The sequence below is a fragment of the Ochotona princeps genome, chromosome 11 (assembly GCF_030435755.1).
Source record: "Ochotona princeps isolate mOchPri1 chromosome 11, mOchPri1.hap1, whole genome shotgun sequence".
NCBI lineage: Eukaryota > Metazoa > Chordata > Mammalia > Lagomorpha > Ochotonidae > Ochotona > Ochotona princeps.
Window position 1 is genome coordinate 24,940,221 of NC_080842.1, and position 21,144 is coordinate 24,961,364.

Sequence of the window (21,144 nt, forward strand, 5' to 3'; positions counted from 1 at the left end):
CCTCTCAAACTGAGATCTGAGTAGTTATTTTGCCTGCATGTGTAGCTGCGATTCTGTTGCTCATTCATCTTCATTGCAAGGTAATATTCCACTGCAGAGCCACACTGGGATTCCTCTGGGCCTTCCACAGTTGCTGGGCACTTGGACTATTCCATTTTGCAGTATATAGTTTTCCACATGCTTACAAGCATAAGTTCGAGGGTTCTTTCATTAAACTCCTGCAATGTAGGTTCATTTCTTAGAGTTTCTATTAATATTTCTAGCCTTATTAGATAAACATGCCAATCTCCTGAGGGATACAGCTGCTTCTCATTTTAATGCAGTCAAATCTATCAGGTGTTTTGAGAATTTCTTCAGTTGGACTTGAAAGGTCTCTTCCTCCCCAGGTGCAATACTCATATACAGAGATATTGTTTAAAGTTACAGATAGCTAGAATTAAAAGATGTATATTTTGGTATAAAAATATTTTGCAATCCAGGCACATAAGGGGTTCAGAAAGTTCCTGAAAATTATGTGCTGGGAAAAAACTAGGAATGGGGCCCGGTGGCGTGGCCTAGAGGCTAAAGTCCTCACCTTGAAAGCCCCGGGATCCCATATGGGCGCCGGTTCTAATCCCGGCAGCTCCACTTCCCATCCAGCTCCCTGCTTGTGGCCTGGGAAAGCAGTCGAGGACGGCCCAAGGCTTTGGGATCCTGCACCCGCGTGGGAGACCCGGAAGAGTTTCCTGGTTCCCGGCTTCGGATCGGCACGCACCGGCCCGTTGCGGCTCACTTGGGGAGTGAATCATCGGATGGAAGATCTTCCTCTCTGTCTCTCCTCCTCTCTGTATATCCGGCTTTCCAATAATAATAAAATCTTTAAAAAAAAAAAAAACTAGGAATGACTTTTGATTTTTTTTTTTTGCACTTCCAAATAAACTTATCTTTTCATCCCATTTGCTGCAAACTTTTTGAAGTAGCCTTGTCTAGTTTAGAAAGACAGTGTCACAGTGGGTCACCTTGCTTTTGCTTGCAGGTATACAACAAGTTGAGCCGAGTGGAACACATGACTGTCTACGAAAAGGAAGCCATCCCGAGCCGGTTCTATTACAAGAAAGGCAAATTTGTCTCTCCTCTGACTTTGGTGGCCGATGAAGGGTGGTTCATAACTGAGGTAATTACACAATACAAGGCAGTTGGTTCACTGTGCAAATTCTCTCCACAGGTAAATGGTAAGTATCTAGCTTCCACAACACAAGTCTTTGTACTGCTTCTGTCTTTTGTATCAGGTTTGTCATCTGTGTTCCTGTTTCAGAAATCAGAAATGTCAGCAGGAATCCGTTTTGACTTTGTGGCTCCAGCCTTGTGGTATTCCCACAAGTGGGCTTTAACTCAATTTCCTAGGCTTACAATGAGTGGGAGGCCAAGCCTTTGCTTCCGGCCAAGCACAAGCAAGGAGAGGCACAGCCTCATTTTCACCTTTTGGAGAAAGGCTCCAGGAACCAAACCCCCGAGATCCAGGCCCCCTAGTTTGCCGACCTGACTTTACTGAGAAGCTCATCTGCCATTTGGTGTGAACCCTGACTGCCTTGGGTGGGCGGACTCTAGATTTACCAGCTTGACCTTGGCCTAGAGCAGGAAGACCCCATCTTTCAGGGTGTCTGTGGGCTTTTTATAAGATGAGTCTGACGAAAGGTTGCATCTAAATCACACTGTGGGATCGAGAGAGGCACAGGACGGGATGGGGGCAGGAGAAGACCGTCCACATTAACATCTGAGAGCCGACAGCGACCCTGCAGAGGCGGGCAGGTGATGATCAGCACAAAGTCAGATCAGTAAGTAACTGGGAGTCAGGGTCCAGGAAAGACAGGGACTCTGGGACATGAACTTGGATTTATTTGAGAACCTCAAAGAGAGATCTCTAGTCACCAAGGAATTGAGAACAGAGGGAAGGTCAGCTGCCTGTTGCAGAGTGACCAGGGCTTCCTCTGCCTTCTGGTTCAGAACATCTTCCAGAGGCTTCCTTTGCCCTCCGGTGCTGCCCAATGTGAGGACCAAAACACTTCTAGCTTTATCATTTTGTGGGCAGCACATGGAGAATGAGGTCCTCCTAGAACCACAGCTGCGGGCCTTGCACTGAACACATGTGCAGAAGCGGGTCATCTGCATGGGTGCCCTTCCCGGTGCTTCTCTGAAAGTTTCAGTTGATACACACATCGAGTTATGTTTGTTAGATAACAAATTCATCAAGAAAACTTTGCTTACGTTGTTGTCAGTAATAACAACAGCAGCTATCTTGAATTAAGTATCTACTGGATTCTTCTTTTTTTTTTTAAAGAAAGGCTCATTTATTGTTACTTAAAAGGCAGAGTTACAGACAGAGAAGGAAAGACAGAAAGATCATCATCTCTTGGTTCATTCCCCAAATGGCCACAGTGCCTGGAACTGAGCTGGGCTAAAGCCAGGAAACAGGAGGCTTCCTCTGGGTCTCCCACACGGATGCAGGATCCCAAGGACTTGGATCATCCTCCACTACTTTCCTGAGATCAGAAGTGAAGTAACTGGGTCTCAAACTGGCACCCAAATACGATATTGGCACCTCAGGTGGAGACTCAACTCATTACACCAAAGTACCAGCTCCTGGTTTCTTGTTTCTAATCTCAGAGTCTCTATATTGTGAGTATCGTTTGCTCTGAAAACATCAAGTGCAACCTAGAGTGAAATGCACATGTCATGGTAAACTTCCCAGCCATCAGTCAAGACAGGAAAGTGCTGGCAGGTGTGTTACCATAATTTAGGGTATCTAGACCATAGGAACACAGATACTTTTCTGGAAGATCGTTGTCCTGAAGTTTTGAGAGAAACATACATGTCTTCCTGTCCCTTTTTTTCTGTAACTGAGTGTCTTGGACTAATTGCACCTATCCTTCCATTTATAAAGCTTTTTTAAAACTACGTTTATTATTATCATTATTTTCCATTATGCAGTTTCGTAGGTATAGGACTTCCACACATCCTTCCTTTTCTTCCTTCTCCCTCTCCCCCACCCTTTTCCTCCTGTATTTTACAATAATACAGTCCTTCAGCTGCAGTCATGAGTCCAACATTCTGCTATTTACATGTGTCATGACATTGTAGGTATAGGCAACGATAGAGAATCTACTATCCCATTGTCAAGGTATATTTAACAGTTTCATTGAGGGTTCTTCTTTTATTTGGGAGTAAAGATGATGTGTACTACAGTTCTCTTTTGTTTCCCAGTATTCTAGTCTGCAATGCACCATTCCTTTATAAGAATATAAGTGTATACTTGTTTACCTATATATCTTTTTGTCTTGTATTTTTGCATGAAGGTTACCTTATGTCAGAGAGAACATATGATATTTGTCCTTTTCGAATTGGCTTATTTCACTGAGCATACTGGTTTGCACTTGGCAGAACTTCATTCTTTTCAATGGCAGAATGCCATTCCATTGAGTAGATGTATCATGGTTTCTTTTTGCAATCCTGTTTCAATGGGCATCTAGATTGTTTCCACATCTTTGCTGTTATGGATTGTGCTGCTGTAAATATAGGGATGCAGGTTGCTTTCTTGTGTATAGGTTTCACTTCTTTTGGATCTATTCCCAGGAGTGGAATTGCTGGGTCATATAGGAGTTCAATTTTCATTTGTCTTAGTACTCTATGGAGTCTTATTTTTAAGATCTCCTATGTATAATGATCATTTTGATTCTACTTTAACATGAAAGGTTTATTTATTTTAAAAATCCCCCAAATCATAACGTCCATTCTTTTCTCAATGGCACATTTTTTAAAGAATATATCATTGTATTGTTTATGACACTTTCTTAAGTACAGAACATTGAAAACATTATTTCATATCCTTGCTCCTGCTTGGTGTCTGAACAATTACTCTCTCACATTCTGCACAATTTCTCCCCATATGGTAGTGAAAGAATGATGTGCTTTCATACATAATCTGCACACTGGTCCATGGCGCAAATGCCAATGTTCTTGTGCTGGGTCACACTTCCCATCTGCAGCGACCACCTCAGCCCTGAGCCACCTCACTGGGCCTGAGTTTCAGTGGCAGATGAATCTACTCTTTGCTTTCTGCAAACAGCTGAGTCAAGGCAAGTTGATGCTGGGCATAAGCCAACAAAATAGAATACCATCCACAAAGTAAAATATCATACCTCTCTTCCTTATCCCTGCAGCTGCCGTGCCATTAACATGTAAGATTTGGCCTCTTTGATCAAAATACCACTCTTGTTTTAAACATCAGTTCTATGCCACCAATTTACAGTTTGCAGACTCTAAGGCAGTTGAACTCACAGGCAGGCTTAATGGAGCTGTATTTTTCTTTTGGTTACCTGTCATGGAAACAGCTCAAAACAGAGAATGATTTCATCTGACACCTAGGATTGCACCATTATCCAGTGTACCTGTGGTGCTGCCATTGAGAAGCAGGCAGCCTTCCTGGCTTGCTTGTGCTCTGCTGAACACAGAGGCTACCTTTCCAATTGTGAGTTCTTTATCAGCTCTCCTCTTCTGCGAGGACACCCATCTGAGCATGTTCATGGTCTCAGGGGAACCAGCTATGTTTAAAGAGATTGAACACCAGGTTGCCTCAACAGCCATGTTTTGATTGTCAAGACCACATGGGCTGGATAAAGGATGCTGCGCTTCTTTTCTGCTTCTAGGAAAGGCCATTACTTGTGCCTTTCTGCCAGGGTCACTCTTCCCCCGGGAACTGCAGTCCTGCGCAAGTGGATTTCACTGCTGCTGCTCACTTGTATTCCTGGGGTCCTCAGGTGGCCACTCTGCCACTTGTCCCCTAGCACCCACCACCACCATGGGCAAGAAGAGCACTTGGAAGCGGGCTGGGGCAGAACAGGCTGATATAGAGTCTAAGGCAACTGACAGGTGCAGAGATGCTTAATGTCCTTGGTATCTGAAAGAGTCAGGAACAACACATTGAAATGCAACTTGGGGAAATACCGAGGACAGCTTCCACCAAGCTCATGTGCACTCTTTTAAGTATGATGGTCATATGCCTGAAAAAAAAATTCTTCTATCAAACTCAACAAATATTTGTTCAATACCCTGTGCAACATTCCAGTTTCACAGTAAGGAGCCACAGAAGTCCCTGTCCTCCTGGAGTTTATGGACTAAGGAAGGAGTCAGATATGCAATAGTCATGCACACCACACACATACATAGTTGTGTATTTAGAATAATACATAATGTAATGGGAACAGGAGTGCTCAGGAGAGAGTGTATGGGGGAAGAGGGAACTCAGCCTCAATGAGAAGGGAGGAAGGCCTCTCTAAGAAGGTGACCTTGAGGCTGAAACCTGAGGGATGCCTTGGGTGGATCCAACAGGAAAAGCAGGGTGGCTGTCCAGATGAGAGATGAGGGATGCTTGAAGGTTCTGAGGCTTGAAAGGTTCAGGAATGAGAGGAACTGAAATATTAGAGTGGATGGCCACGCGTGGAGAATGGAAAGCCAAGTAGCATGAGATAAGGTTGCTCATCTAAGCAGGGGTGTGAAAGCCTGGGAGTTTTAGATTAAGTTTGAAGGTGGTGCTGACAACACCCCAAACTAGTTGGAGGCATTGCCATAGAAACCCCAAACTGGGTCTGCTCACCCAACACATGGCAAGCCACTTATTGCAAAGCACATAATAAGGAGCCTGGTGGCTACTGCTTAATTCCCAGGCTTCCCTAAGAATTTAGGGTGAAAGTTGTTACAGATTGAAACTAGGGCTGAGAGGTGTATGATCAACTCATGTCCAAGTTCCTGGTTGATCAGTAGTGCTTGAAACATTCTTTTGGTTAGTCAGTGATGCTCTTTAGGGAATTCACAATGCCCAGGCGGGCTCCAGTTGGTCCAGGGTTATGTGAAGGTGGAATTTCTATTCTGCCCAGAATTCCCCATACAAACCACCCCAGGACAACACTGACTGTCAAAGTTGTCATCTGTTGCAGAAGCAAATGACTCCTTGAGTATGGTGATTAGAACTTGGTAAGGCCAGTTGGATCACTCCATTAGATTAGTGAATTCATTTTGACAGAGGACAGGGAAAAAGACACCTTGGACTAAGGGAGACAGACAAGAGGTTGGGTTCTGCTTTTACATTATAGGGGTTCAACTTCAACAGGGACAAAACAGATCCATAATCCTCAGAGTAACATAAGTCACAATTCATGAGAAAAACAGATGCACAACTAGTTCCACAAATATTTTTACGCTTCTTACATTGACTCACTAAATAGACTATCCATGTTAGACCCCTTTAATCGGTAATGCAAGGTTTTGTAAAACACAACCTTCATTTATCATACCTGGACCATTAGAAATTTTAGAACAAACCACTGGCTATTTCCAATACAATATATGTATTGTTTTTCATGTTGAAGATAGTAAATCAGAAGTAAAACATGTTTTTAACATTCTGGGCACTGGTGTCATAACAATAACAGCTATCTTGAATTAAATACTTGTTGGCTACTATCTCTGTCTATTGTCCAATTTTCATAGTCAATAGAGACCCAGAATAGAATTGCCTAAAGTTACAGATTTAAGACTTAAAAAATAAACAGGATTTGAATCCAAACATAACATTAATCATACAGGCCATCAAACTCCATCAAAACATTCAATGCATTTTTGATTCCATGTCTTCCAATGAACAACTGGGTTTGGCTCTCCCTAGAATCAAAAGAAGTGCCTCAGCCCCTTCACTCAGCAGAAACATGAGTTCCAGCACCAGGCTTTATTGCTTTTCCTGCTCATGCCACCCTGCAAAAATCACTAACAAATGCCCAGCAACCCACCGGGCCTCATCCAGCTATTTCTTTTCACCTTGCCAAGACTGATTTGCAGATATTTGAGCCAACATATTTGTGCTTATCAAAATACTTCTTCAGACTTCAGTGTTGGGAACTAAACAGCCAACAACAGGTAACTGGGCATTTGCAAGATAGCTTCAGTCAGCCCAATAAATAGTCAATAGAGACCCAGGGATGCCCCCATCTTTGCAGCTCCTGTATATCCTTCACAACTCAACTCAAATCCTGCTTTCCCATGGAACACTCACCAAATCCCTGATTCTCCCTGCCTTGGAATTTCTGTGGGATTCCGAATCACTCTCCCTGGTGATGTACTTGTTGGGTTTTGGATTTTCCTGAGTTAGAAGTTTCTGAAAGTAGGCATCCGGATCCTGCTCTTTGTTTCCCATCATTGTACACAGCAGACTCTCACTCCAAGCTAGTAGAATGAATTCATTAGGAAATATCTTGGCAGTTGATTCTAGGTTAGTTACTGACAGTTGTTCACTTCGTAGGTTTGTCAACCAGCTGCTGATGAAATAGATGGGAAAATTAGATGGGAAATAGATGGTGGCTTCTGGCTAATTATTAGAAACCCTAGAACAGACTTCAACAGGAAAAAGGTGTGGGAAGGAGTAACAGCAATTCTCCTAGCTTGGACACATCAGATCCCTCTGGCCCTCACCACGCTTCGAAGGGCTAATTCCCATGCCTTCTGCAGATAGTGTCCATCAGATTCATGTATCACACTCCGAAGGCAGGATGCAGCCAGTAAAAGATGGTGAAACATGGTCCTTCATTGTGGATTTCCTGGACTCCTGTCTGAGTTGAGAGAAAGGCAGTAAATTCAGGCCCAAGCTTCTAAGGGAGGCCAATATTTTTCTCCAGAGGAAAGATTTATTTTGAAAACTGGCAAAGGATATGAAATGCCAAGCTCAATTCTCAAGCCTGTGGTTGAATGGCAGTTAGGCATGGACCCAAAATATTTGGGGAAATCAAGACAATCTGGCAAACACGGCTTCTGAGTTTTCGTGGCAGCTCCAGTGGTATCGACCAGGCCCAGCTAATTGAGCTTCAGGAAGTCAGATGCCGAGTGCTGGAAGCTGCCTGCTTTCTGGTGGTGATTAGGGTCGTCTGTGTGAACTGTCTGGGAGCACGCACATACCCTCCTCCCCCACTTGGCCCATTTCAAACTACATGATCCTGGGGAGAAGAAAAAGCAAGCTTGTCCCCTGCCTGCTGCCCTGCAAGACTCTGCTCTGCTCCAAGGACTGCTGGTCCTCTTGATCCTGCTGCTGCTGCTGCCTGGTACTCTTCACGTCAAGGCTCACACTGTGGGTGGCAAGAGGCTCCCAGGATCAGGCCAGGGGCCCAAAGCCAAACCATTAAATGAGGAAAATGGTGAGAGAAAATGGTAGCTCTTTGTTGTGCTGGGTGGCAGAGCCAGAACGAAGGTCCATAGTCATCATCTCTGGGAGACCCTGAGGACTCGCACAGACAGCGAAGCTCTTTGGAGGCCAGTTGAACCAGCAAGGCTACAGAATTATAGAAACTATGGTTGACACTAGAAATTAGAGCCCAGCCTTAACCTTGGTAGTTTGATCACCAAACCAGCCAACCTATCGTCATGACACGGACGTTTTCACTAAAGCCTTCCCTGCCCTGATCATGGTTGGGTATCTCTCAGCCTGGGCTACTGACAGGAGTTTACTACATGGGAAGAGAGAGGCTTCTGATATGACAACCACATCCTATGGAAATGCAGTCGATTTATTTTGTAATCCCCTGACACACCTTAGATGGGTTTTCAACATTGGATTTATTTTCATCTAACCAGATTTCAACGGTGTTCCCCAGTGCCCTATGGACCCATTGAGAGGACTCAAGGAGAAAACAGGGAAGCTTGCAGGAATTATGCTTTTCATGTTTGAAAGTGGAGTACTAGCTGAAATGTGTACCAACCAGCTGGCTCTGGGTATGCAGCAAAGAGAATGAAATGCCAGCTGGAAAAAGCCCATTGCAAAGCAGCTCTGGGTCAGAGCTGTGTCTGATTCTGCCATTACAGGACCAGGGGATCTCTGGAAAGGCAATCCATGCTACATGCTCAGGGCCTTACTAGGGGATGGAAGACACAGTGTCTCACTTCAGGATGGTTGTCAGTATAAATAAGCAGCATCCTCATAAAAGGACCCATGATCACCCATCTACAGTAGGACATGATAAATGACTTCCATGCCTGCTGCCATACTAGGGCAGCAGGCACCTCACCTGACCTACAAAACACAAATATCCAAGAGTGAGACCCAGGAGAAGCTCAGGGCAACCTGTGCACAGTCAAGCTTGGAAGCCAGCAAGGCGGGTGGTGAGGGCTCCCAATTCAAAGTGGGGTGCCACTTCTGCAGCCTTTCTGGGAGGAAAAGCAGAGGAAAAGCACCCGGGAGAACAACAGGAAGCAGCTCCAGTGGACCAGGGACAAATCCAGCAGGGATGGTTTCCAGCAGCCTCAGCTTCCCTTTCAAAAGTTGTTTGAGGACTCATGACAAAAGCTGGAGATTAGATGTCATCCCAGCGGCTTCTGGTCCTCTTCCTCCCTGGAGGCTTAGCAGAAACCATAAGGAGGGAGTGAGAAATACACATGCTAATGAACTCACAGAATGCGCCACACAAAACAAGGGGGCATCTGGAGAGTTGGCCAAATCAGATGCCTGTGCATGCGCAAAGACAGGAAATAAATATCACAGACTATTCAGGCTGCTTCCTGCTTTTTCCAGTTGTCCGATTGATCCTTCAGCCTCTACCCTCATTCCCAACTGACCCTCTACATCGCACTCCCTGTGTCTCAGCAAGGAGTCCTGAAATAGTGAATTCAAAGAGCTGGATCCCAACAAGGGCTCAGCTGGGCTTCCCAGAGAGGTAGGGACCAGGACTTAGTCTAGACGCTCTCTGGCTTTTCAAAGGAAAGCAAACTTCTGCTAAGTGCTATCACGGTGAGCTGGACTAGCATGCAGGCCCCCAAACACAAGTACCTGTGTCTACACATCAAACAACCAACTCTCAAGTGGCTCCTGGCATGGTGCTGCCGATTTCTGGGCCTGTTGAATGAACCGGCAGATTGGGTAATTCATTCTGGAAGGCAATGGGAAGCACTGAGCAGATCACACTGGGTGAAGCGGTAAGTTCGGTTCATGATGGTTTTAGAGTGTCCAAGTTGTCCCAGCTTACCTGAGGTTATCTTGGCTTTGAAATTCAATAATGCACCCATCAAGCCTCCCAGCCCCCCCACCCGGACTGGTGCACAGCCCACCAGATGGGCCACACCCCAGCCGGTCACTGAGAGTAAAAAGCCCCAAGGGTCTCCTGCTGACGCAGCCTTATCAAGGGCTTCCTTTCTCATCTTGGGTGATATCAAGAGATCCTGACCTCCCAGGATCCTGTAAGTGTCAGGCCTGCCCCTGACCTGGACTTCACATCCCACCTCACCTCCTTCTCAGGGGAAACCTCCTCTGTGGATTACCTTTCCTTTCCTACCACACATACATGAACACACACACACATGCACATGTATGTTCACGCACAGGGGCACTCACACAGTCCTGTCCCCACAGGCTCATCCCCCAACCCCACCCCAACAGGCTCTTTCTGCTCTCCTGCAGCCTCCTCAACGTGGGTTCAGAGCACCCACTCCTCGTCCCAACCACTCCTCAAACTCCACATGCCTCTAGGCCAGAGTCAACACCCAGAAGCTGCAACCTCAGCCCCCACCACAGAGCCCAGCAGAGAGCCTGGTACTGGCCATGAGCTGGGGGAAGGCCGGTAGGATTGAACCAACCAGTCTGGGGCAGTGCTCTCCCACATACCTCAGGTCCACTCTGTAAGCTTAGGACTGCTCTGAGCAATGCCACAGCTCCCGGGTCATGGGCCTGGCTTCCTCAGGGATGTCCTATAGAGGCCTTATAATGGTCACCCACCCCCCATACACACACAAAGCCACCCTCTAAGCTGGCTTCTCACGTTTGGTCATGTGTAGAAGACCCAAGCACCTCCCTCAGGATGTCACTAGGTGGCACTATGTAGCAGTCCACCAGTCTGGGACAGGGTCAGCTCACCTACAGGTAGCTTGAGTGGTGGATGACACAGTATGGCCTCCTGTGTGTGCCCTTGGAAGAGTAGCATGGAGCAGCTCATGAAGACGCCAGAAGTCACTGGGAGAAGGAGAGAAAGACAATCACTGCACCATTTTGAAATTAACACTGTGCATGTAACATAACCCACTCAGTCAATTGAACAAAATGACTATCTCACATTGCCAGCCAGTTTTTTTTTTAAGATTTATTCATTTTATTATAGCCAGATATACACAGAGGAGGAGAGACAGAGAGGAAGATCTTCTGTCCGATGATTCACTCCCCAAGTGAGCCGCAACGGGCCAGTGCGCGCCAATCCGATGCTGGGAACCTGGAACCTCTTCCGGGTCTCCCACACAGGTGCAGGGTCCCAAAGCTTTGGACCGTCCTCGACTGCTTTCCCAGGCCACAAGCAGGGAGCTGGATGGGAAGTGGAGCTGCCGGGATTAGAACCGGCGCCCATACGGGATCCCGGGGCTTTCAAAGCGAGGACTTTAGCTGCTAGACCACACCGCCGGGCCCTCCAGCCAGTTTTGAGTGTGTGTGTGTGTGTGTGTGTGTGTGTGTGTGTGTGTGTGTGTTAATCAGTAAGAACAGTTATTTGGCTGGGGAAACTTGTCATTTTAACAATAACTAGTGGATTTTCCGATGATCAGACAGATTCTGTATTGCCTTCCAGGCTAAGATTTTCATTGTGTGTGCCTATTTATGGAATAAATGACTAATTTTTTAGACTCTACCTTTTAAAATCAGGCAATCCATCTTCACTCTCTCTGACTCATCTGTTTGTCACAGGGTGCACGCCGTCCAGGTAGCTCCTCATGAGTTAAGTCATTAACAGCAAAAATGTTCCACGTCGTGCTTTAGGACTCCCCACCCTGTAGGCAGTGAGAGGCAGAAGCAGCACGTGAAAAAGAGCTGACGAAGCTAAACTGGGGCATGTTGCACTCGCCATGCAGAGCTAGAGAACAAAAAACAGGGTAAGAAGAAGACATGCAAGAAGTTTCCCATGGAAAGGACAAGCTGCAGCTGGAAAGGAAGGCCAGGGTGCTGGAAATGCAGGAAATGGGGAGTCAATGAAATAGTGCGATTTGGAAAGCAGCAATGCTTGGGAGCAATTTATGGGGTGAGACCGGATGGGTGTGCAATGTGATATGACAGCTAAATAAGCAAAGCGGAGTTCAGCCTCACACCAGTGTGCCTCGCCCCACGGCAGTGGCATCTGGTGACCAGACCACAGCCGTTTTCACTGAGCACCTATTGTGTGTCAGGTACAGAGCACCTGGTCATGCCATCCTCCAGGGTCCCTGTGAGTATCGTGCTATCCTCCCCGGAGCCAGCAATGAAACCTGAAGACAGAGAGGGTCAATTGCCAGGATCCCAGAGCCAGAATTGGGGTTTAACCTCATGCTTCTCCAATTCTAACATCTCATCTTTATTTGAGGATACTTTCAAAGGTTTATGCAAAGATGGAATTAGAAGGCAACTTTATTTTGGTGCAAAAAGTTTTTAAAATCATGCATGTCGCTTTCATAGCATGCATTTTTGTGGACTTCTGCAAGATTCCTTACACAATAAACTTGACTCCACTTGGTGGACAGAGACACGGGGCAGGAGAAATCTCACTATCTAGTTCCAGCAGGAACACCCCTGTGATTGTGGGGTTGTGTGAGTGCCCAAGAATCCACAGGTGCCCTTCCTGGGTTCCATAAAAACCCAGGCTTCCTTCTTTCCAGCTGTGTGACTCTAAAAGTCACTTCACTGCTCGGTGCCCTTCCTGTGACTACAAATGCCATCCACACTGTAATGTTGTCACAATTAAAGCGACTGTTGGGATCATTTCTGATTAACTGTATTGGTTCAGGCATCCCATGGCAATACTACTTGTCATACAACCTGTAAATTGTTGGTAGTTTAGCTCTTTTGAATCTACACATTCATCACAGTCATTCAGTTTCATCTGCAGTGTTTGAAGAGGGAATTGGAGTATCAGAAACGAATGCTGGTCTGTGTTGCTTGACCAGGGCTGTCTGCTTTACTGGCTGCAGAGTCCCCAGGAGTCACAGAACCTTCTGGAAGTCCCTGGCCTTGTAAAATGCAAGTGTCTTGTAGCATAGGAACATTTTGTTTTGAAAGGAGGCAAAGCAACAGAAGATGATGGTTCTGGAAGTCATGCTAAATAGTTGAGGGAAATAGAAGCAAGATCAGAATGAAGGAAACATGGGTGCCATCTTCAGGTCCTGGGACCAAGTGACCAAATTGCTTTTGAGACAGAAAGGTTGGGAATGGACTGGGCCCCCACTGGGTTTCAGTTATTAGTGAAAGAAGGTGGCAGTTTTCCCCAACATTAGCTGCGTGTTCTCCCATTCCCCATGCTTTAGACTCAAACACCCAGAGTTAAAGGCGCACAGTTTAGGAAGCTCAGTACCCCAAGACTGCCCCCAAATGGACAGCAGGTGTGACGCAGGTGCCCAGGCTACCAGCTCTCATGTCTGACTGGACTACAAATGTGAGGACTCTCATACCACCCCCCATCTCCGCCAGTTTTATGACTTACAAGGACAAATCACAGAATTCACTGTGTCTATTTTATTACCCAGAATACCACTGAGAAACAGCCCAATGGAAAGGATATGTGTGGCAAAATAGGGAAAAAAAGGAGTGTCCAACTTCTGCTCCATGGAGACTGCCTGTATCCTGCCATTGTAGAGTTTTTTTTTTTTTTAAAGATTTATTGATTTTATTACAAAGTCAGATATACAGAGAGGAGGAGAGACAGAGAGGAAGATCTTCCATCCGATGATTCACTCCCCAAGTGAGCTGCAACGGGCCGGTGCTGCGCCGATCCAAAGCCGGGAACCTGGAACCTCCTCCAGGTCTCCCACGTGGGTGCAGGGTCCCAAGGCATTGGGCCGTCCTCGACTGCTTTCCCAGGCCACAAGCAGGGAGCTGGATGGGAAGTGGAGCTGCCGGGATTAGAACCGGCGCCCATATGGGATCCCGGGGCTTTCAAGGTGAGGACTTTAGCCGCTAGGCCACGCCGCCGGGCCCCATTGTAGAGTTTTGATATAGCATTCATTGCATAGGCGCAAGTGGCTAAATCACCATCACAGGTTTGAACTCCATCTCTAGTTCCTGTTCTTTGTAGGCATTGGGGACTGAAGTTGAAAGTTCCAGCCCTTGGAGCCACATAGTTGGTTACCCTGGCGACCAGCTCCAGTGCAGTGCGGAAGTCTTCTAGCCTCTAATCAGAGTTACCATCTCAGCATACACTCAGGTCTAGTTGAAAGGGGCTTGTTATGAATAACAAAAGATTATGCCTGTCACTCAGGAAAGCTCAAGGGTTTTTAGGAGCTCTGTACCAAGAACTGTGACAAAGACATAATTAAATATATATATATAAACACATGTAATATGCATATGATATACATGTGATATATATATGTGTATATATTAAACAAAGGTACACTTTAATTTTCCTTGTGTTTCTAACATGTTATACTTCAGTTCAGTATCAGAAAATCACTCCTGTGGCTAGTGATGTGTGGCGAGTTAAGCTGCAGCCTGTTAAGCTGGTATCCCACATAGGAGCACTGGTTCACATCCTGATTGCTCTGTTTTCGATCTAGCTCCCTGCTAATGTGTCTAAGAAAGCAGTGGAGGATGGCCCTTGCCACCTACATGGTAGACCTGGATGGAGCTCCAGGCATCTCGCTCCTGCAGCCTTTGAAACCTTTGTGGTGATCAACCAATGGATATGAGATCTTTCTCACTCTCCTTCTCCTCTCCAAATAAAGAAATGAGTCCTCCAAAGAAATAATGTAACTAGAGCTCCTCAGCAATTCAACGGGCTGTCACCAGGAGTCATAATCATTTAGAGTAGAAGTGGCACAGTGCAGATTGGATGACTCCAGTCAGAAACTCTGGGAGAAAGTTGTCCACCCCAGGTGGCCATGTGGACCAGATGGCCAATTGCCACAGTTGTTGAGACTCAGGGTGACATTATCTTCTTGCTTGATTTCAGAAACGAGAGATGCTTCCGTTTTGGATGAACAGCACGGGCAAGAGGGAAGGCTGGCAGCGTGGCTGGCACGGGTACGACAACGAGCTCATGGACATGAGAGGCATCTTCCTGGCCTTTGGCCCAGGTAGGCAAGGCGTGGGTCCAAGGTGCTCCATCAGCTCCTCCCGAGGAAGTCTCTTGAACAGGGGCTAATGGTACCAGGAAAGGCTGCAGCGACTTCTTTATGGAGCCTCTTTATGAGCAGAGCTGACTGAGCAAACCCAGCCGGTCTCCACGAAACCTCTTTGGCTGGCTGCCTTTCAAATGCTTCTTGGGTTTGGCAAATGTGGCCAAATACTTTTCCTTGTAAATTTTAAATCCTGAGTGCAATGAAGAAAATGTATTCCACATGTGTGTGATTCATTTTTTACTTAATTCATCAAAATGTTATTTCACAGCTAGCTGATGTCCAGGAAAGCTGTTTGGGTCCTGGCTGCTGACAGCTGGGAGTCTTCGAGTGGATGTGATGGCTTCGAAGGGCTGACTCTCCTAGAGTGTCTTGCAGTCTAGGCCACCCTATGGGGGTTCGTTGGGTTTAGGGCCCAACCAGAAGCTGTGACGTACTCAAAGGCAGCCTTGGAAGGGACTTCGAGCCTAACTTTGAGCATGAGCCAGAAGACTTGGTGTGTCTCTATGGGAAGTAAATTGGCTCTGCCTTTCTTGATCAGATTAATCCCTTCTGCTAGCACAGAAGGGAGATGGAAAGGGCCAGTTTTGTCATTTGATCTAACTGAAGGAGCACTATAAATTCACACCCTGCAAAAAGTTTAACAAACACTCGAAAGACCATACTATCACCTACTGCAACATCACCTTCTTTGAAAAAAGATGGCCCAGGGGAAGAAAATGCATTCAACAACCATTAAGCACCAGTCAACTTGTTCATGAGCTACTCTTCCTACTGCTGTTCCACTCCCCTCCCTTAATCAAATATAATAAACTTACCCCGATGTCTATATGGCAAATGCCCTTTCCTGTGTTTGGTCAAAATGTTCCAGCCCATGAAAGCCCACACTTTCCTTCCAAAATAGAGGTGAAATGCCAGGTTTACAAGTTCCTCTCTGTTCTATGAGCTAGCAAGAACAAAGGTGTGTATCAGCTCGTCTACTTGGGTCGGCTTTGTTTTGCTCCACGTACCATAGGGTCGCTCTGAAGTGTTGGTGTCTGCACTTGCCTGGTGCCACTGGGAGCCAAAGCTTAGGGAACACATTGACCCAATCCTTTCCTCCATGTGGTCCAGGATCCCAAGTCCCAGAGTGACTATCAGAACCCACAAACAGCACCTATTTGTAGAGTACTGAGTTCTTGACAGTGGCCTAAGCAAAAGTTCACAGGATGCTTAAGCATACAGCTATTAGCCAATATGAGCTGTCAGGTGCTCCCTTTCAGTCGGGACCCAACTGAAATATGCAGAGTTCGTAAGTCAGATGATTTAGGAATTGGATCTTGAGGACTAGGTTGATGTCAACTGCTAGATCAGGTTGGCGATCTTAGAAGGCTACGGCCTTTCTATGGGAGAGCATGACTCAGCAGGGCTTTCACTCAAAACCATGGCCTCCTCCTTTTCAGAAGAGGAGAACAAAAGTTTGAATGCAAAGCCATTGTCTGTTAAGGGAGCTCAGATGAGCAGGAGGCCCTAGCTCCACATCAACCATACCAACAAAGTACCCAAAGCTCCATTGGCTTACATTCAGTAGGGGAGAATTTATCCCCAAACCCCGGCCTGCATCCTATGCCACCCTATACCTCTTGAAAACGAAAAGCCTTCCGTCTTTCACAGACAGAAAGGCAATCCCTGATGAAAGTGGGCTGGTCTAATTGCAAAATGTTTCCAGGCAGATACTGCCTTGAGGGCCTTCCTCAAACCATCACGTTTCTGGCTCCAATTCTCATGAAAGATTAAACAGCTTTATGCACTGACTGTTTACTTGGAAGAAAATTTAAGAGCAAGGCCTTTAATAGCTATCTAGCTGCACTAGGAGATAAAGGTGCATCCTCCTGATTAATTGCATATGCTGCTTGCTGAACAGGAGACTGGGCAGCTCTGTGACTGCCCAGATGCAACCATGGAAGCTAGGTCGTCCAGTCCAGCACCGAGAGAGCAAAGTAATTCTAGAGATAGCCTCTCTCTAAGTAATCCCAGCTTCTAATTTGAACAACCTAATCTTGCCCTGGAGAACTCCACATTCAAGATAAGACAGTAGGAGTGTGATTCAGCTGTCTGGGAGCCAACAAGCCCACTCAGAAAGCAGCTCAGGGTGGCCAGGCACAACAGCATCTGAGTCTTCTCTCTTTAGGAGACATTTTAAATAAATCTTTTAAAAAAATATCTTAAGCCCAAGGGAGTAAGTTGGCCTTTTCATTCAGATTTGGAAAGCCACCTTGAGCTGCCGGTGTTTCTCAGCCTAGGTCAGGCACTATTTTGCCGTTCAGGAACTTTCTAGAAGCTTCCATTGCAGCCTAGAAACATCTCTGCTCCCATCCCTGCCGCACAGCAAAGCATGAACTTGATAGGATGGGAGACAAAAAAAAAAATCAAATTCTTTTTCCTGCTTTCATGCATGTATTTTGGCTTTTATAAGTCAACCTTTGTTAACACTTGTGTCTGAAGAACCTGAGGTTAGTTTTTCCTAGGAAGGGTTAAGGAAGTGGGTTTTTGAAGGCTAGGGAAAAGCATCTGAGTTTTTCTACCATACACCACCTCACATGCCCTCACACCTACACAGGTGATGAAACTGTGGTCACACCTGGTAGGCAGGAAGAATGTCGCACCCGGGCCATTGGGGAAATCTAAATAGAGAGAGGAGTTGCTTCTGTCCCACTGTGACCACCTCTCCATGGATTTCTCATGCCCGTGGGAAGGGAAACCCTTTCATCAAATTGCATCACTTGCCTTCATATAGAGAAGAGCTGGGAACTTGGGGCAAATTATACATACTCTGCAGGCATATTATACATTTTGGTGATTTTTTTTTAATCCTAAATCGATACTGATCATTTTATTTCCTACTCTAAAAGAAAGGTGAACCCATCAAATAACTCATAAGGCAAACACTTTCCAAGCCATAATTTGTCTTTGGTGAGCATGTGTTCTTCATGTTTGTTAAAATCACAGCCATTACTGATTGAACCATTTTGCACGCCAGGCTAGTAAGTGGCTACAGGTTGGTGAGGGACTCCATGTGCCTTTTTCTGCTGAATTCAACTTTAGTTCTCTAAAGTGAGCAAAGCCAATAACTAGGACATTGCCTGGCATCTAACCATACTGTGTGGCAGAGTTTTCTGAATATACTACAGTACTTTAAAAAGGTGATGGAAAATGTAATCTAAGAATAAGCTTATGGGTAAGAGTTTGGGCTAGGTGAAAAGGCCTGGCTGGAACACCCGAGTCCCAGGTGGAGTGCTGCGGCTGGCTACCTGGTCCTGACTCCCAACCCCAGCCTCCTGCTAATGTGAATGCCAGGAAGCAGCAGTGATGGCTTGAGAATGTGAGTTACTGCAGCCCACATGGAGACCTGGACTGGGTTCCCAGCTCTAAGTTTTAGCATCCTCTGGCCATTGCAGGTGTTTAGGGAGTGAACTTGCAGGTGGGGGGGGGCATCTTTTCACCTATCTCTTCCTCTATCTGTCACTCTGCCTCTGAAATAAATACATTTTTTAAAAAATTAAGGTAAGTTTGATTTGGAATAAAAATATATGAAAACCATGCTTATGCAGGGTCTTCAAAAAGTTCATGGGAAGTGCATATTATGAAAATGTTATCCCTGGCTTCCAAAATTTTACACCAAAATAAACAAGTTTTAAACTTTTATTTTCAGTGAACTTTTTGAATTCTCTCATAAGTTTTTCTTCCATGTCTGTAATTTGGAGAGTAGAATTCAATCCTGATAGTTGTGGAATATATGTTGCTTATTTGCTTTACAGAGTAAGTACTCACATTTTAGCCAAGCAATGGTAAAGATTATGTTCCAAGAAAACTTGGCTTGATAGCCTCCAGACCACCTGTTTTCATGAGAAATCTTGGAAGAACAAAAGCATATGGAGCCACTGAAAGCCATCTCCTTTCATAACCTGTACCTTCCAAACATGCTTCCACAAACTTTTCCATCACTTGACTTCACCCCCACTTTTGGGGAAGCTTTTCTGGTCCAAAGCTTCTTGAGCATAATTCCTCTACAATGTGATTCAGTCCCCTCCCCTCCCTGTGAATTGATACCCTATACATGTGTTTTTCTCTTTCAGATTTCAAATCCGACTTCAGAGCTGCTCCAATAAGATCAGTGGATGTCTACAATGTCATGTGCCATGTGACAGGCATCACCCCGCTGCCCAATAACGGGTCCTGGTCCCGGGTGATGTGCATGCTGAAGGGCCAGGCCAGCGCAGCCACGGCAGCCCAGCTGAGAGGCTGTGTGCTGCTGGCCTTGCTTCTCCTCTTAATGTTGGTGTAACTGTTTGCAGTGCTGGTCCAACACGCTGTCAGCAAGTCTCCAACACTTGTTTTACGAAATGATGTCCGTGTTATGTGAGAATGATTGCTTCATTAACACAATCAAGGCCACATATACTGCACATATAGGATTCTACGATGATTCCATCCACAGAAGTCCCTACTTCTTATAAAAGAAAAACTCAGTATTTTTTTCCCTGAAGGTAGGAAAAGTCTTGTTTTTTCATTTGTATGGGATCTTCCAAAGGTTGATGAAAAATGTGTTACAAAAAACAAAACAAAAAAACTGTGCATGGATTTTAAAATGGTTTCCACCAAATAAACTGCTCTTATACCTCCATTTCCCCACAAACCTTTTAAAGAACCCTTGTATGCAGTTTTTGCCTTTCTTTTCATGTGGTTTCTCAGGATGAGCCATCAGAACAGTGACCTGTTTCCGTAGCAACCAAACTTTGTCTCTCACATGGTCATCCTGGGCCTTTTTCTGACCTGCCTTGCACAAACTACACACCCAGGAGCCATCCTTAACAACTGTGGCCGGAATCCTGTGCTGTTCCTTCCATCCCAGAAAACCCTGATACAACTCATTACCAAGTCTCACACAGAACATGTCTTACATATCTTAGCAGAGATCAATCATATTATATATTCACTCACTCAGGGCAGAACTCACAGAGCTGGTGAGTGGTATACGTCCCTTTCCAAAGTGTGACTATGCCAAAAATTTCTTCCTTATTTTGAGGAGAACAGCTAACACTGGCTATGGGCTTGGTAGTACAGAGTAGTGTGGGCTTTGTGGGTGGACTGATGGCTTGCCTGCCTGTTTGTTTTCCTGGGGAAAGCTTCCTCCAACCACTGCCAGTCTGGGCTCCTGCTACAGAATGTAGATGTTGGCAATACCTGGCATGCCATTACCAGCAAGAAGAGGGGTGCCTTATTCATGGGAATATACATGCACCAGCCCAAATTTCAGTTCACTGCTGGGCTGATCCTGCAGTAGTGGCCGCAAAGAGTATCCCTGAAAGAAGCAGAATTCCCAAGAAAATGGTGGAAGGTGCCGACAACCCACACTCTAGGATGTTCCACTAAGACATCTGGTAGTGTCAGTGGAGTCAGTGCATCCTCCACTGCACACTTGTCAGCATGTGCCCCACTTCAGGCTGAGGAGTAGCTGTGAATATATCCTAGCATTGCACTCAAAATGAGTTTGCACTAAAGAAAAAAAAATGACTTTGCACTAAATGAAGCAGATCTGTAATCAGGACTTTGAAGGCAGGAAGCAACAACACACTGGGTCTCCTGAGGATGTTACCACCTTTATATGGCATCACCTTGAAGAGTGGACATTAAGGCTTGTTTCAGTTCAGGAAGGCTGGGAGAGCCAGAACTGCACCGTGAGTCTGAGTGTCAAAGATTCACTGCTTTAAACCCTTGAATTTGTCTTCACAAAAGAGTTCTGAGATCTTATGTAATACGTTTTAAAAGCTGCAGCAAATCATGACATCAATTGGCAAGGAGGCAAACCAGCCTTTGTTATCTGGCTGGAAGCAAATTAGTACTTTCCAAACACCGGCAGGAGTTGTGGAAGTAGGCGTCATTGTTCCGTGCTCTTTGCCTATGAAGGATGGCGTGCTCACAAATTCCCTGAGCTTGCTTCCCTTCCCGGTCAAGGAAGCAACTCAGAGAGACATCCCT

At 45.7% G+C, this 21,144-nt stretch overlaps 1 protein-coding gene across 1 annotated transcript in view; it reads left to right on the forward strand.

Annotated features, from left to right (window-relative positions):
• The window catches only part of ENPP6 (ectonucleotide pyrophosphatase/phosphodiesterase 6), a 92,656-nt gene extending 72,571 nt beyond the window's left edge, over window positions 1-20,085 (forward strand). Inside the window, exons 6-8 of the mRNA XM_004579260.2 lie at window positions 1,016-1,153; window positions 14,961-15,084; window positions 19,242-20,085. Of these exons, the coding sequence (XP_004579317.1) occupies window positions 1,016-1,153; window positions 14,961-15,084; window positions 19,242-19,450 (471 nt within the window). The 3' untranslated portion in view covers window positions 19,451-20,085. The remainder of the gene's footprint in view (window positions 1-1,015; window positions 1,154-14,960; window positions 15,085-19,241) is intronic.
• Window positions 20,086-21,144: the final 1,059 nt, after the last annotated feature.